The 15189-nt window shown below is 45.8% G+C and overlaps 1 protein-coding gene across 2 annotated transcripts in view; it reads left to right on the plus strand.

Moving 5' to 3' along the window:
* Positions 1–393: 393 nt before the first annotated feature.
* The window catches only part of c5h6orf62 (chromosome 5 C6orf62 homolog), a 24392-nt gene continuing 9596 nt past the window's right edge, over positions 394–15189 (plus strand). Inside the window, exons 1-3 of one of the 2 annotated variants that reach the window (XM_070880616.1) lie at positions 394–1859; positions 4748–4921; positions 6216–6341. In XM_070880616.1, coding sequence (XP_070736717.1) covers positions 1731–1859; positions 4748–4921; positions 6216–6341 — 429 coding nt within the window. In that variant the 5' untranslated portion in view covers positions 394–1730. Of the gene's footprint in view, positions 1860–4744; positions 4922–6215; positions 6342–15189 lie in introns of both variants that reach the window. The other variant, XM_070880615.1, reaches the window with a different exon arrangement.

The following is a 15189-nucleotide window of genomic DNA, read 5'->3' on the forward strand; positions in this document are numbered from 1 at the left end:
TTATTTATACTGTATTATATAAATATAAAATTCCACTGGGAGCGCACCGGTGCTTAATCACCCCGAGTCCCGCGGATTTACACGAATTAACTCAATCTAAAAGGTCAACACAGCAAGGGAACAAACAGGACTGGTTCTCGCTCGGGGGTTATAGGCAAAACAACACGTGACACGGCGTGACGTACACAAACATGTTTACATAGTTGGAAGCTAAACTAGAATTTGAAGGAAAAAAATGATAATACAACACGTTGAAGTTTGTACATTAACATGATATGGTAGTTAAAAAAAAAATTTTAAATAGCAAATGTGTGGGGGCTGAGTGGGTTGTGACGTCAGTGCGGCCATCTTGCGCTGGAGTGGAGGGGACAGCGGCGGAAGTTTCTGGCGTTTGAGGAGCGGCTGCGGGAGGGAGGGAACCAGCGAAGGAGGGAGGGAGCGCGGCAGGCCCGAGCTGGGAACGAGAGGCAGAGAGAAAAAAGGCCGATATATATATAATATATAGATAGATAGATAGATAGATAGAGCAGGTCAGAGCTCTACATCGGACGTTGAGAGAGGGAGACAGAAAAATAAAATCTACCCGGAGGCAGACTGAAGTACCCGGGGGCCAGGCCGCTGCTTTGTGCGGTTTTCTCAAACCAATAGCCCGCTTTAAGACTATGGGTGACCGAGAGCGCAGAGAGCGCGGTTCGCTCACACTGACGGGTTTGACCGGGTTCGTGGTCTCTTCTTGACATGGGCGGGGAGTGACATTGAACGTTGGTTTGCAATATATATATATATATATATATTAAATACAAACAGCTTAGGAAAGGAGGCAAGAGAGAAATCTAAAACAAAAAAAAAATAAGGGGAAGCAGCAGAAACTCAACAGCTGTGCCTGAGCGAGAGGGTCTGAAGGAGCAAACATGATAAACAAATGATTTAATTTTTTTTGTTTTGTTTTTCAGTGCAGGGAAATGTCAGGAAACGGGCTAAAGGTTTGCCACCATGGTGTTGATTGAACCCGTCTCTTTGATAAAGTTAGAAATGCCTTTTGCTTGGTTTTTTGTTTGTTTCTGCCCAGGTGCCAACGAACAGCGCCATGTAGTTGATGTGCCAGTGCAATCCTCCACTTTCCCTTTTATTGTCTGTCCTTAAAAGAAAAAAATTAAAAGGAAAAAAAAAGCAACAACCTAGTCCAATATGTTTGAAGACAGCCATGTCAGAGGCTGTAGGTAGAGTTTTCAGGCTGTCTTTTGTGTAAAAAGGCAAAAACTGGCTTGTATGTAAACATGGGATGTGGCTGCATCATTTCTGTGTCGTCTTTGGGCACACACGAATTACAGTTAGGTGTTTAATTTGTTGGTTAGATTCATTGGCATCCATCATTGTAAACTAGTTTTAGTTCAACGGATTAAAATCTAGCATTAATTTGGATTGCTTTGGTTTGTAGGTTTTGTTAATGTGAATTAAAAACAAAGTCTAATTCCCTGCACTCCCATGAAACCATGTATATATAGGGACTGTTATCATGACTGGACTCTGGCCTACATTTATCCTAAGTTTTTGCACAACACAGTTTTAGACTTTCTGGTCTAGTAGTTGTGGTAGAATTTTTTTTTTAAAGTTAGCACTACCAGACTTGTTTGTTCTGTTGCGCTGTTTTCTTTTGAGAGAAATTGCCCTTGTTAGGTTTTGTCAATTTCTGGTAAGCTAGAAAGAGGGTTGCCACTCATCCAAACAAAATGGGCGACCCACACTCTCGGAAGAACCAGACTTTGAATCGACTGCGTGCTCAACTTAGAAAGAAGAAAGAATCTCTGGCAGATCAGTTTGACTTCAAGATGTACATTGCCTTTGTATTCAAAGATAAGGTAGGTAATTTATTTTATCTTGTTTTAACACATCTGTCGGCACTGAAATCTAGCACAGTTTGTACCCACCAGACATGGAATTGTTTCATATGTGAAATGAAAGATAGTTTGACTTAACTTATTTAAAGGATGTAATGTTAGAGTGCATTTACACTGCAGTTCCTGGTCTTAGAATAGCTATACTACAACAATGTATATTTATATTGAGGTAGGTTTTAAAGAACGTCTTAAAGGAGGAAAGAGAGGTGGAGAGGTTTTTTCAGGGAATTCCAGAGGTTAGGGCCTAGGCAACAGAAGGCACGGCCACCACTGGTTGAGCAGTTCTAATCAGGGATGCTCAAGAGGGCAGAATTAGGAATTTTTCATTTTTTTGGGGGGGGCATTGAAGGAGATTAGAGATAGGGAGGGCAAGGCCATGGAGGGATTTGAAAACAAGGATGAGAATTTTGAAATTGAAGCATTGCTTAACCGGGAGCCAAGGGGGATGGGTGAATGGAACTTGGTGCGAGTTAGGACACGGGCAGCTGAGTTTTGGATCACCTTAAGTTTATGTAGGGTAGAATGTGGGAGGCCAGCCAGGAGTGCTTTGGAATAGTCAAGTCTAGAGGTAACAAAGGCATGGGTGGAGATGGACGATGTTACGGAGGTGGAAATAGGCGGTCTTAGTTATGCTGTGCAAGTGTGGTCGAAAGCTCGTTTCAGGGTCAAATATGGAACCAAACATTAAAGGAGTGAAGGTTATGGACAAGGATGTAATGCGAAATTAGATCACATTAAATTTAAGAACGATGAGGCCGAGGAGGGGTTTGAGTTTGGGTTGAGAATTTTCAAGTCAACTTATTTGCGGTATGAGAAGTCAGTGGAGATTGGAGAAGATTGCTATGTGGATATAATATTTTGGATGATTAGTTAAGGGCAAGGACAGGGAACAATCAAATGTGAAAATACTCAACTATAGGAGGGCTAATTGCATGGAGTTGGAGGGATCTGGCCAGGTGGATTGGAATCAAAGATTGGCAGGTAAAACAGTAAATGACTAATGGGAGGCTTTCAAAACAGATAGCTTTGGTACAGACTAGGCGCATTCCCACAAGGGGGACAAGAAGGGCATCCAAAGCTAGAGGTCCCTGAATGACTAAAGATATAGAGATTAAAGTGAAACTGATAAAAGGAGGCTTATGATAAATGTCAGGCTCATAAGATAGTAGAGAACCAAGCTGAATACAGAAAGTATAGAGGAGAACTGATAAAAGGAAATGGAGTGTGTGAGATGCAGGGAGGGTGAGGGTATTGAAAATGGAGGCGAGGCTGCTGCAGAGAGACTCTACAGGTATGTGTGTGTGTCTTCTGCTGTATTCATAATTATCATACACAAGATAACATTTATAATTTTGAAGCCAATAATAACATATGTTATTGGGGGAACAAATCATTTGTGGGGGAAACTTTGCTTTTTGACCTTTAGTCTATTCAAATTGTCATTGAAGATAAAACTTAAAATGTATTTATGTATACTGGCCAGTGTTCGTGTTACTGTATTGGTGGAAGAGAATTCTCAAACACTCTGCATTTTTTCCCTCTTAATTTTTGGCCAGGACAAGAATAAGGAGAGCACTATATCACAAAGTGTTATGAAACTTAGCCATCGACCTAGAATGATAGTTGAAATTAAGATTTACACTATGTGGCCTCTGAAAGTCTTGCATTCTGTAAAGAGCATCTATTGCTCAATCATGTATATTTTAATTAAAACATTTGCAGAATTCCAAAATGTTAAACCATATTCTAATGTACATAATTATTCTGTTTCATATGCAGTTAAACAGGCTGCTTTCTGTCATCTAGAGATGCTTCTGTTTATTCTGACTTTGCCCCCTTGAGCATTTAGTGAATAACCCTTAAAACAAGAGTTGGAACCTATGGTTGACAAAGGGATCTGCCCCAGGAAAGAGAGAGCACAGAATGTAATGGTGAAATGGTACTCACGCTGGCTGCATTTCAGGTGTCAGAGGGGCATGCACGCACTCTTGAAGCTGTGAAATGAACGACTAGAGTTACTGATTGGAGTAGAGGCCATGTCAGAATTTAATAGGATCGATAGATAGTTGAAGGAGAATAAAGCGACCTGGGAACAGAGCAGGCAAATGGGAGTAGGAACTTGTGATGAAGATAAACAACATGGACTGCTTGGACTGAGTGGCCTTTTTCTGCACTTTTCTAAGTAATTCTGTGTGAACATTTTCCTCTTTTTCTTCCCCCCCTCACCCACCCCACTCCCGTACAGATGCATATCATTTAATTAATTCTTACTTTTGGATTAAATTAATCCCCTCTGTCATTCTTCAACTTTTCTTTCCCATGCTGATTTTTATTTTACCACCCTACAAAGCATTAATTTTGGTTCCCTTTGAAAATGGTTTGACTGGAAATTATTCCTTTTATATTCATGATTATGTGCAGTAAAGTATTTAAAACATTTTGTAGTCTTTAAAAGTTTGAAAATGGAAATCAGGTAAACTAACCAGGATTAACATAATTTAGTTTTATAAGTTTCCCTTTGTTTTGTTCAGTTTCTTGCTGTGCTTTAAACAGTGTATTGATTTATTCCTTCATAATTGTTAGTATTTTGCACCGTGTTGGAACAGTTCTTCAACAGTTTATGGTCCCTGTGCTCAATAAATGACTAGGGCCCTTTGAAATGGTGTATTCTTTTCATCCCTTTATAAAAAGAACCAGCTGCTGGGCCATCACTGAATCCAAATATTATAATTCCAGTTTGAGATAGAAAATAGAAAGCTGACTAAGAATAGAAAATGAAAAATGGTATAGATAGAAAATTGGTCCTTTTATTTCAAGAATTCTACCTCTGGTGTTTTGTTTTTAAGAAGAAAAAGTCGGCACTATTTGAAGTGGCTGAAGTGGTACCAGTTATGACCAATAACTATGAAGAAAATATCCTCAAAGGCGTACGGGAGTCCAGCTACTCCCTGGACAGTTCCATAGAGCTGCTGCAGAAGGATGTAGTGCAGCTTCACGCACCTCGCTACCAGTCCATGCGCAGGGTAAGTCAGATGAACTTTTTTGTTTCAGAATATTCAAAGGTTCAGGTTTGTTTATTTTCATAATAGCACATAATAGTCTCATCTGGTAGCATGTTATAAATTGACTACAAAAATAAGAAAAAAAAGCTTGAAATCGGAAAATCAAAATAGAAAATGCTGGAATAACACAGCAGCTCTTTCGTTATCTTAAGGTTCATGTTTTGGGTGTAGATCTTTTGTCAACGGATGAAACAACTATTAATACTCTTGTACATGTATAACCATTTATCTATTCTAATGCAGACCATACCCTGATTTGCTGTGGTTTCTGCATCGCACCATATGTGAACCCAGAATTCAGAACTGGTGAATCCAGTGTGCTGGAGCGGGGTTTGAGCCCTGCACCTTCTAACTCAGAGGCGGAAATGGTACCACTAAGCCAAAAACTTCCTCATGGATTGGACTATTATTCAATACCCTTATGTTGTTGTTGTTTAAACTGGTATCCACAGACAGCTGTGCAATGGACTATGTTGTGATGCTGGATCTATACCTGTCTTAGGCAAAAATTGATTTGTGCACACATTTACATCCATCTGCTCACTCGTATCAAAGTTGGTAGCATTGTTAGTGCCAGTAAAAAGCTTAACTGAACAGTTACTCTAGATTCTGTATTGTTATGCAGAAATCACATCGCTTCTGGTAATTCGATTCATGCTTGAATCATTTGATATAAAATAAAGTTATATTATATTCTCTTTCTATGTGTTGTAAATGTAAACCTTGCATTATAAATTGCCCCTTTAAAACACCCAGATACCTCTCTTAGTTTTGAGAGACAGGACTGCCTTGACCCTACAAGGAATCCCTGAAAAGTTTGTTCCCACTGGTGAAGATGCTGGGTAACCACAAAGGAATCCTGAAAAGTAATTTGGCTAAGGTAACATGATCATCTGCAGGGAGCAATTTAATCCGCCGAATGACCAAACTTTGTTATCCAAGTAGGTTAGACTCTTAACTACTCCACTAAAAGAAAGCATATCAATTCTTGTGTTGTACATGTAGCCTGGCATTACAATACAAGATATTTCAGCCTTTTGCACCAAAAGAAAGGATGGTGTGATCGACACAGCAAGCTGCTGTAGGAAATGCATAATGCCTCTGATCTCCAGCTTATCTTGTACCATGAGCACCAAAGCTATCAAACTTGATTAGGAAAGATGGCTCAGATTGGAATCACTGACATTTTGTGGTTGCTGTTCCTGATGTGAACCCCATTTAATGCCTATGTGGGAATTTTCCCCCTCTCTGTTAGGATGTAATTGGCTGTACACAGGAGATGGACTTTATCCTTTGGCCACGGAATGATATAGAGAAGATGGTCTGTCTCCTGTTCTCCAAGTGGAAGGGTACAGATGGTGAGCCTTTCAGGCCTGTTCAGGTACTATTTCTTCACTCATTGATACATAAATATATAGAATGAATTTTGTCCATGTAGTTTATTCTCTTCGCAAAATTGATCTGGGTTTGCCAAACTTGTTGACAATTGTACCACTTTTTTTTTTAAAGCTAGCAACGATTTTTGTACAGAATTTGTTTTGTACAGATTCCAGACAATAGCCCTTAAGTTGTGGTCAGCAGCGAAGCAAAGACATTTGCTGCTGGCCCTGAAGTACACTCCGCACAAGGATCTCGCAATCCCTGTGTTGAGAACTTCTGGTATTCTGACCTTGAATTGAATTCGATGGATCTTAATAGGGATTCCCTCGATTTGACTGCTGTGACGTCTCCAGGCAGTCTAAGCAGCCAATCAAGGGGCAGAATTCTCAGTCGTCAACAACAACAACTTGTATTTATACAGCGCCTTTAGCGTGTTGAAAGGTCCCAAGGTGCTTCAAGGAGTATTGTGAGACAAAAACATTTGACACCAAACCACATGAGGAGAAATTAGGGCAGGTGACCAAAAGCTTAGTCAAAGAGGTAGATTTTAAGGAAAGTCTTAAAGGAGGAAAGAGAGGCAGAGAGCTTTAGGCAGGGAATTACAGAGCTTGGGGTCCAGGCAGCTGAAGGCACGCATAACCACCAATGGTTGAGCGATTATAATCAGGGATGCTCGAGGGCAGAATTAAAGGAGTGCAGATATCTTGGGTTGGGTTGTGGGGCTGAAGGAGATTGCAGAGATGGGGAGGGGCGAGGCCATGAAGGGATTTGAAAAAAAGATGAGAATTTTGAAATCGAGGCATTGCATAAGCGGGAACCAATGTAGGTTAGTGAGCACAGGGGTGATGGGTGAGCGGGACTTGGTGCGAGTTAGGACATGGGCAGCCAAGTTTTGGATCACCTCCTAGTTTACGTAGGGTAGAATGTGGGAGGCCAGCCATGAGTGCATTGGAATAGACAAGTCTAGAGGTAACGAAGGCATGGATGAGGGTTTCAGCAGTGGATGAGCTGAGGCAAGGGCAGAGACGGGCAATGTTATAGAGGTGGAAATAGGCGGTCTTAGTTATGCTGTGGATATGTGGTCAAAAGCTAATTTCAGGGTCATATGACACCAAGTTTGCAAACAGTGTGGTTCAGCCTTGAACAGAAGTTGGGGAGAGGGATAGTGACAGTGGCTATGGAACGGAGTTTGTGCCAGGGACCGAAAACTAGCTTCGGTTTTCCCAATATTTAATTGGAGAAAATTTCTGCTCATCCAGAACTGGATATCGGGCAAGCAGTCTTGACAATTTAGAGACTTGAAGGGTCGAGAGAAGTGGTAGTGAGGTAGAGCTGGGTGTCATCAGCGTACATGTGGAAACTGACTGTGTTTTCGGATGATGTCGCCAAGGAGCAACATGTAGATGAGAAATAGGAGGGGATCAAGGATCGATCCTTGTGGGACACCAGAAGAAACGCTGCAGGAGCGGGAAGAGAAGCCGTTGCAGGTGATACACTGGCTACGATTTAGATATATGAATGGAACCAGGCGAGTGCAGTCCCATTCAGCTGGACAACAGTGGAGAGGTGTGCGAGAAGGATGGAGTGATCAACCATGTCAAAGACTGCAGACCAGTAAAGAAGGACGAGGAGGGATAGTTTGCCTTTGTCACAGTCACAAAGGATATCGTTGGTGACTTTTATGAGAGCTGATTCGGTACTTTGGTAGGCACGGAAACCGGATTGGAGGCATTCAAACATGGAGTTGAGGGAAAGATATGGGTATGGATTTAGGAGGCGACAACACATTCAAGGACTTTGGAGAGGAAAGCGAGTTTGGAGATGTGGCGGTAGTTTGCAAGGACGGAAGGGGTCGAGGGTTTTTTTGAGGTGAGAGGTGATACATAGAAACATAGAAAATAGGTGCAGGAGTAGGCCATTCGGCCCTTCGAGCCTGCACCACCATTCAATATGATCATGGCTGATCATTCACCTCAGTACACCTTTCCTGCTTTCTCTCCCTACCCCTTGATCCCTTTATCCGTAAAGGCCACATCTAACTCCCTCTTGAATATAGCCAATGAACTGGCATCAACAACTCTCTGCGGTAGGGAATTCCACAGGTTAACAACTCTGAGTGAAGAAGTTTCTCCTTATCTCAGTCCTAAATGGCCGACCCATTATCCTAAGGCTCTGTCCCTTGGTTCTGGACTTCCCCAACATCGGGAACATTCTTCCCGCATCTAACCTGTCAGGCCCGTCAGAATCTTATACGTTTCTATGCGATCCCCTCTCGTTCTTCTAAACTCCAGTGAATAAAGGCCCAGTTGATCCAGTCTCTCCTCATATGACAGTCCATCCATCCCTGGAATCAGTCTGGTGAACCTTCACTGCACTCCCTCAATAGCAAGAACGTCCTTCCTCAGATTAGGAGACCAAAACTGAACACACTATTCCAGGTGAGGTCTCACTAATGCCCTGTACAACTGCAGTAAGACCTCCCTGCTCCTATACTCAAATCCCTTAGCTATGAAGGCCAACATACCATTTGCCGCCTTCACCACCTGCTGTACCTGCATGCCAACTTTCAGTGACTGATGAACCATGACACCCAGGTCTCGTTGCACCTCCCCTTTTCCTAATCTGCCGCCATCCAGATAATATTCTGCCTTCGTGTTTTTTCCCCCAAAATGGATAACCTCACATTTATCCACATTATACTGCATCTGCCATGCATTTGTCCACTCACCTAACCTGTCCAAGTCACCCTGCAGCCTCTTAGCGTCCTCCTCACAGCTCACACCGCCACCCAGTTTAGTGTCATCTGCAAACTTGGAGATATTACACTCAATTCCTTCATCTAAATTGTTAATGTATATTGTAAAGAGCTGGGGTCCCAGCACTGAGCCCTGCGGCACTCCGCTGGTCACTGCCTGCCATTCTGAAAAGGACCCGTTTATCCTGACTCTCTGCCAACCAGTTCTCTATCCACGTCAGTACATTACCCCCAATACCATGCGCTTTGATTTTGCACACCCTTTTTTGAAAGTCCAAATACACCATATCCACTGGTTCTCCCTTGTCCACTCTGCTAGTTACATCCACAAAAAATTCCAGAAGATTCGTCAAGCATGATTTCCCTTTCATAAATCCATGCTGACTTAGTCCAATCCTGTCACTGCTTTCCAGCTGATGGCAGCAGACTTGAGGGGGCAGTACCTGAGGAGAGAGAACCGTTAACAATGTCAGCTAACGTAGCAGTTGGGTGGTCAGCTGTTTGGTGGGAATAGGGTCAAGGGAGCAGGAAGTGGGTCTCGTGGACAAGATGAGCTCGGAGAGGTCATGAGGGGAGATCGGAGAGAAACTGGAGAAAGATGTTAGGTCAGGGCAAGGGGGATCCTTAGAGGGTGTTTGGCCCGTGGGCTAGGGGAAGGAAGGGAAGAGGCAGCTGAACGGATGCTCTCAATCTTGGACACAAAGAAGTCCATGAGCTCCTCAAACTTATTGTCAATCGTGATGTTGGAGACTGGGGAGAGGAGCTTAAGAATATGGTTAGTGGAGAATAGAATCCTGGGTTTATCTTTACATTCCAGAATGATTCTGGAATAGTGAGCAATTTTGGCAGACAAGAACAGGACCCGATAATGCTTTATGTCTTCCAGCCAGTTCTAGCGGTGAATGGCTAAACCAGTTGTCTGCCATATCCGTTTATGTCTGCGTCCCTTGGACTTAAGGGAGCGAAGATGAGGGCTGTACCAGGTGGAACAGACAGGGTGAGAGAAATTATTTTAATAGGGACTAGGGCATCAAAGGTGGTGGTGAGGGTGTGATTAAGCAGATCGGTAGCTGCAGAAATGTCATGGTGAATGGAGGACCAAAGACTGGACAATTGGGAGATCATAAGTGCAGTTGTTAGTGTCGGGAGTTTTTTTCCAAGGGCGGATGCAGAATGAGGTGGGGGTGGAAGGGGGGTTGTGGGTGGAGAACGATATAAGGAAGTGGTCCAAGATGGCCTTATCTACGATTGACATGATGGGAGCAGCGAGGCCATGAAAGATGGCAAGTTCGAGGAGGTGGCCACAAATATGCGTTGGGCTGTTTACTTGGAGGGTGAGATTATGGGGATGGTCAGATGTTTGGTGGGAATAGGAATGAATTGAGATGGAGGTTGAAGTCACTGAAGATGAGAAGGCGTTCGGTGCAGAGGATGAGGGAGGAAAGCAGTGAAGAAGTATTGGTAACATTTTTATGGTACTTGGGTGGGCAGTAGAAAATGAGAATTTTAAGTGAGAGGGGTGGAATAAGGTAAGATGTTCAAAGGAGGAAAAAGTGCAGGAGGAATAGGGGGCAGACCAAGGTGTGATTTGCTGATGAGAGCCACACAGCCACCATGGCGGTCTGACCCAGGGCAACTCTTTTGATAGGACAAAATTAAACATTTAAGTCAAGTGCACCCTGATCTGGGGGACACTACACTTTTCACATGCCCTTTTTTTTTTTTTGTGGGGTTTTTTTTGGGCAGTAAAACCACAGATATATATATAAGTGCCCCCTATAAAAGGGGCAAGTGGTGGAAGGTCTAGCCAGGTGGGGAGGCTTCATTTAAGGGTAAGGTATCATTGCCCCTCAACCAAGTTTCTGTTAGGGCCATGATGTCGATGCAATCGTCTACGATAAGCTCATGGATGGCAAGGGCTTGTTCGCAAACGAATGGACATTCTGGAGGGAGATGCAGGGAGGGTCGGTGATGGCTGCTCCACTGCCGGTGTCCACTGGGTCAGTGCTGAGGAGAATGAGTTGGATGGGGAGGAGATTGGCAAGATTAGTTCCCAGTGGTCACGCTGGGTGGGAAGGTCGGCGAGAGAGTAGGATGGGACAGTTGTGGTTGCTGCTCGTAAGGAGGCAATGACGAGTGCCTCAATGGGCCCCTTTGTAGAATGTCAAGTGAAGCAGGGGGAAGCTGGAGGATTATCTAAGAGGGAGTCACGCCTGGGACGGCGGCAGGCGAGATGGAAGGTCGAAGCGTAATGATTTGGGAGGGCAGAGTATCCGAGAGAGAAGAGATGAAAGGAGGTATGATGACAGGAGCGAGCAGTCAGGGAGGGATAAAGAGAAAAGAAAAGAGGCGGGGAAAGTGGAAAAGTATTGAATGAACGGGTCCAGAGCAGCAGCCAAAGTGCGCATGCCAATGGATATGGGACAAGCTCAGGTTACATAGGTCAAATTCAGAGGTCCCATGGAAGGACAAAGCTGACATAAGGAAGATGGGGCCGGCACGGAGCATTGACAAACCGCTGTCCAAAGCAGGTGAGTGAAGTCTAGAAGCTATTTGAAGTGTAGCGAGTTCAAGGTTCTGTGGTAGGAAGGAGAGTCAGTAGCATTGCAGAAAGATGATGGCAAAGTTGACGCAAATTGGAGGTCACCGTGGATCAAAGCAGCAGAGGAAAAGTAAAACCACAAGCCAGCGAGCAGCAAAGTTGAAAACAGACGTGTTAATTTGCAACACCCAAAGCTCTGATTGCTCCCCCTTGATGACGTCCTGATTGGTCCCCTTGGCGGATAAGACACACCCAGCAGTTTCTCTTTGCAAAGGGTAATTCGAGCCATTCTGACTGCAGACTCCAGACAGAAGAGAGCTCATTGGAACAGACTGGGCTCATTCTCGTGGTTTAAGACCTTCTCATTCCTCCCCAAAGACACTCCTCCTCCCACCCCCAAAGTTCCTGATCTCCTCCCCTCAGCCCAAGTTTCTGACCTTCTACATCATCATTATAGGCAGTTCCTCGGAATCGAGTAAGACTTGCTTCCATTCCGAAGTGAGTCCTTTAGTGGCTGAACAGTCCAATGCGAGAGCCACAGACCCTGTCACAGGTGGGACAGATTCGTTGGGGAAAGTGGGGGGGGGATGTGAGACTGATTTGCCGCACGCTCCTTCTGTTGCCTGCGCCTGACCTCTTCGCTCGCGGCATTGCGATTCGAAGAGCTCAAAGCCCTCTTGGATGCACTTTCTCCACCTAGGGCGTCTTCGGCCAGGGACTCCCAGGTGTCAGTGGTGATGTTGCACTTTACCAGGGAGGCTTTGAGGGTGTTCTTGTAACGTTTCCACTGCCCACCTTTGGCTCGTTTGCCGTGAAAGACCTCCGCATAGAGCAATTGCTTAGGGAGCCTTGTGTCTGGCATGCGAACTATGTGGCCTGCCCAGCGAAGCTGATGGAGTGTGGTCAGTGCTTCAATGCTGGGGATGTTAGCTTGGACGAGGACACTGATGTTGGTGCGCCTGTCCTCCCAGGAAATTTACAGGATCTTGTGGCGACATCGTTGGTGATATATCCAGCGACTTGAGGTGTCTTCTGTACATCGTCCATGCCTCTGATCCATACAGGAGGGTGGATATTACTTTTGCCCTGTAGACCATGAGCTTGGTGGTAGATTTGAGGGCCTGGACTTCGAACACTCTTTTTCTCTGGAGGCGATGTTGAATCTCCGCATCAATGTCTGCCTTTGTTGAAAAAAGTCTCCCGAGGTGTGGGAAGTGGTCCACGTTGTCGAGGGCCGTGCGTGAAGCTTGATGACTGGGGGGTAGTGTGTGGCGAGGACAGGCTGGTGGAGGATCTTTGTCTTACGGATGTTAAGTGTAAGACCCATGCTTTCATATGCCTTGGTGAATACATCAACTATATCCTGGAGTTCGGCCTCAATGTGCGAAGACGCAGGCGTCGTCCGCGTCCGCGTCCGCGTACTGCAGCTCAACGACAGAAGTTGGGGTGATCTTGGACCTGACCTGGAGGCGGCGTAGGTTAAACAGATTCCCACTGGGGGAGCTTGTTGACTGTGAGGTGGAGCAAGGCAGCGAGGAAGATTGAGAAGAAGGTTGGAGCAATGACGCAGCCCTATTTGACCCCGGTCCGGACGTGGGTTTGGTCTGTAATGGAACTGCTGGTAAGGATCACGGCCTGCATGTCGTCGTGGAGCAGACGAAGGATGTTGACAAACTTTTGGGGGCATCCAAAACTGAGGAGGACGCTCCATAAACCCTCATGGTTAACATTGTCAAAGGCCTTTGTAAGATCGAAAAAGGCCATGTATAAGGGGCTGCCACTGCTCCCTGTATTTTTCCTGCAGCTGTCGTGCTGCAAAGATCATGTTCGTTGTGCCCCGTAGGGTACGAAATCCGCACTGTGATTCCGGGAGGAGCTCCTCGGCCACAGGGTGCAGACGGTTGAAGAGAACTCTAGCGACAACCTTCCCAGTGGCTGATACCAGGGAGATTCCCCTGTAGTTGCTGCAGTCAGACTTGTCCCCCTTTTTAAAGATGGTCAAGATCACTGCATCTCTCAGATCTCCCGGCATACTCTCCTCCCCCCAAATGAGAGAGATGAGGTCATGTAGCGCCTTAACAGAAATTCCATCCGCACCTGTAGCCTTGTTATTCTTGAGTTATTTTATGGCTTTGCTTACCTCATGCAGCGTTGGGGTCTCATTGAGGTGGTGGTGGGTCGCATGCTGTGGGATGGATTTGAGAACACTCGAGTCAAAGGCAGAGACTCGATTGAGAAGATCTTCAAAGTGCTCCTTCCAGCGGGCCTTGACAGCCTCGGTGTCCTTGTTTCCTCGTTCTTGGCCAGGAGTAGGCTGGGGTCTTGGGAGTTTCGCCTTGACAGCAATGAAGAATTCTCGCATATCGTGGCTGTCGGCCAGTTGTTGTATCTCCTGTGCTTTCTCCATCCACCACCTGCTCTTTAGGTCCCAGTTTTTTTGTTGGACTTCAGCCTTGAGCCGTCTGCTTTGTAGCTCCCGAGTTGGGTTGTTGCTTGAGGCTCAGAAATGCTCTGCGCTTAGGATCTATTAGTTCTTGGATCTCCTGATAATTTTAATCAAACCAGTGCTGGTATTTTCTGGTTGAGTGACCAAGCGTTTCTTCACGGGCACTGGTTATGGAGACCGGGAGGGCAGACCAAGCGCTGTGGGCATTCAGCATCTCGGGGTCATCAAGGCACACCAGATTGGCTGTGAGGTGCTGGCTGTATCGGGCTCTCTTAAGTGGGTCTTTAAATGCCCAGGCATTAACTTTTTTGCAACACTGTTTCTGCTATCCCCTCTGCTTTGGGGCTATGTTTATATTGATGATGGATCGGATTAGGCGATGGTCCATCCAGCAGTAGTCAGCTCCTGTCATGGCGCGGGTGATGCGCACACCTTTGCGATCCGTGGCTCAGACAATGACGTAGTCGAGCAAGTGCCAGTGTCTCTCTCTCTCTCTCTCTCTCTCTCTCCCCCCCATTCTCTCCCTCTCTCTCTCTCTCTTTCCCCCCCCCCCACCACTCTCTCTCTTTCCCCCACCACTCTTCTTCCTCCCCACTCTCTCTTTCCCCCCCCCCACTCTTCTCTCTTCTTCCCCCTCCCCCACTCTTCTCTCTTCTTCCCCCCCCCCCCACGCTCTCTCTCTTCTTCCCCCCCCACTCTCTCTCTCTCTTCCCCCCCCCCCACTCTCTCTCTCTTCTTCCTCCCCCCACTCACTCTCTCTTCTTACCCCCCCCCCACACACTCTCTCTTCTTCCCCCCCCCACTCTTCTCTCTTCTTTCCCTCCCCCCCACTCTTCTCTCTTCTTTCCCCCCCCCACTCTTCTCTCTCCTTCCCCCCCCCCACTCTCTCTCTCCTTCCCCCCCCCCCCCACTCTCTCTCTTCTTCCCCCCCCCACTCTCCTCTCTTCTTCCCCCCCCCACTCTCTCTTCTTCCCCCCCCCCCACTCTCTCTTCTTTCCCCCCCCCACTCTTCTCTCTTCTTTCCCCCCCCCACTCTTCTCTCTCTTCTTTCCCCCCCCCACTCTTCTCTCTCTTCTTTCCCCCCCCCCACTCTCTCTCTTCTTCCC

This window comes from Pristiophorus japonicus, chromosome 5, assembly GCF_044704955.1.
Source record: "Pristiophorus japonicus isolate sPriJap1 chromosome 5, sPriJap1.hap1, whole genome shotgun sequence".
Classification (NCBI taxonomy): Eukaryota; Metazoa; Chordata; class Chondrichthyes; family Pristiophoridae; genus Pristiophorus; species Pristiophorus japonicus.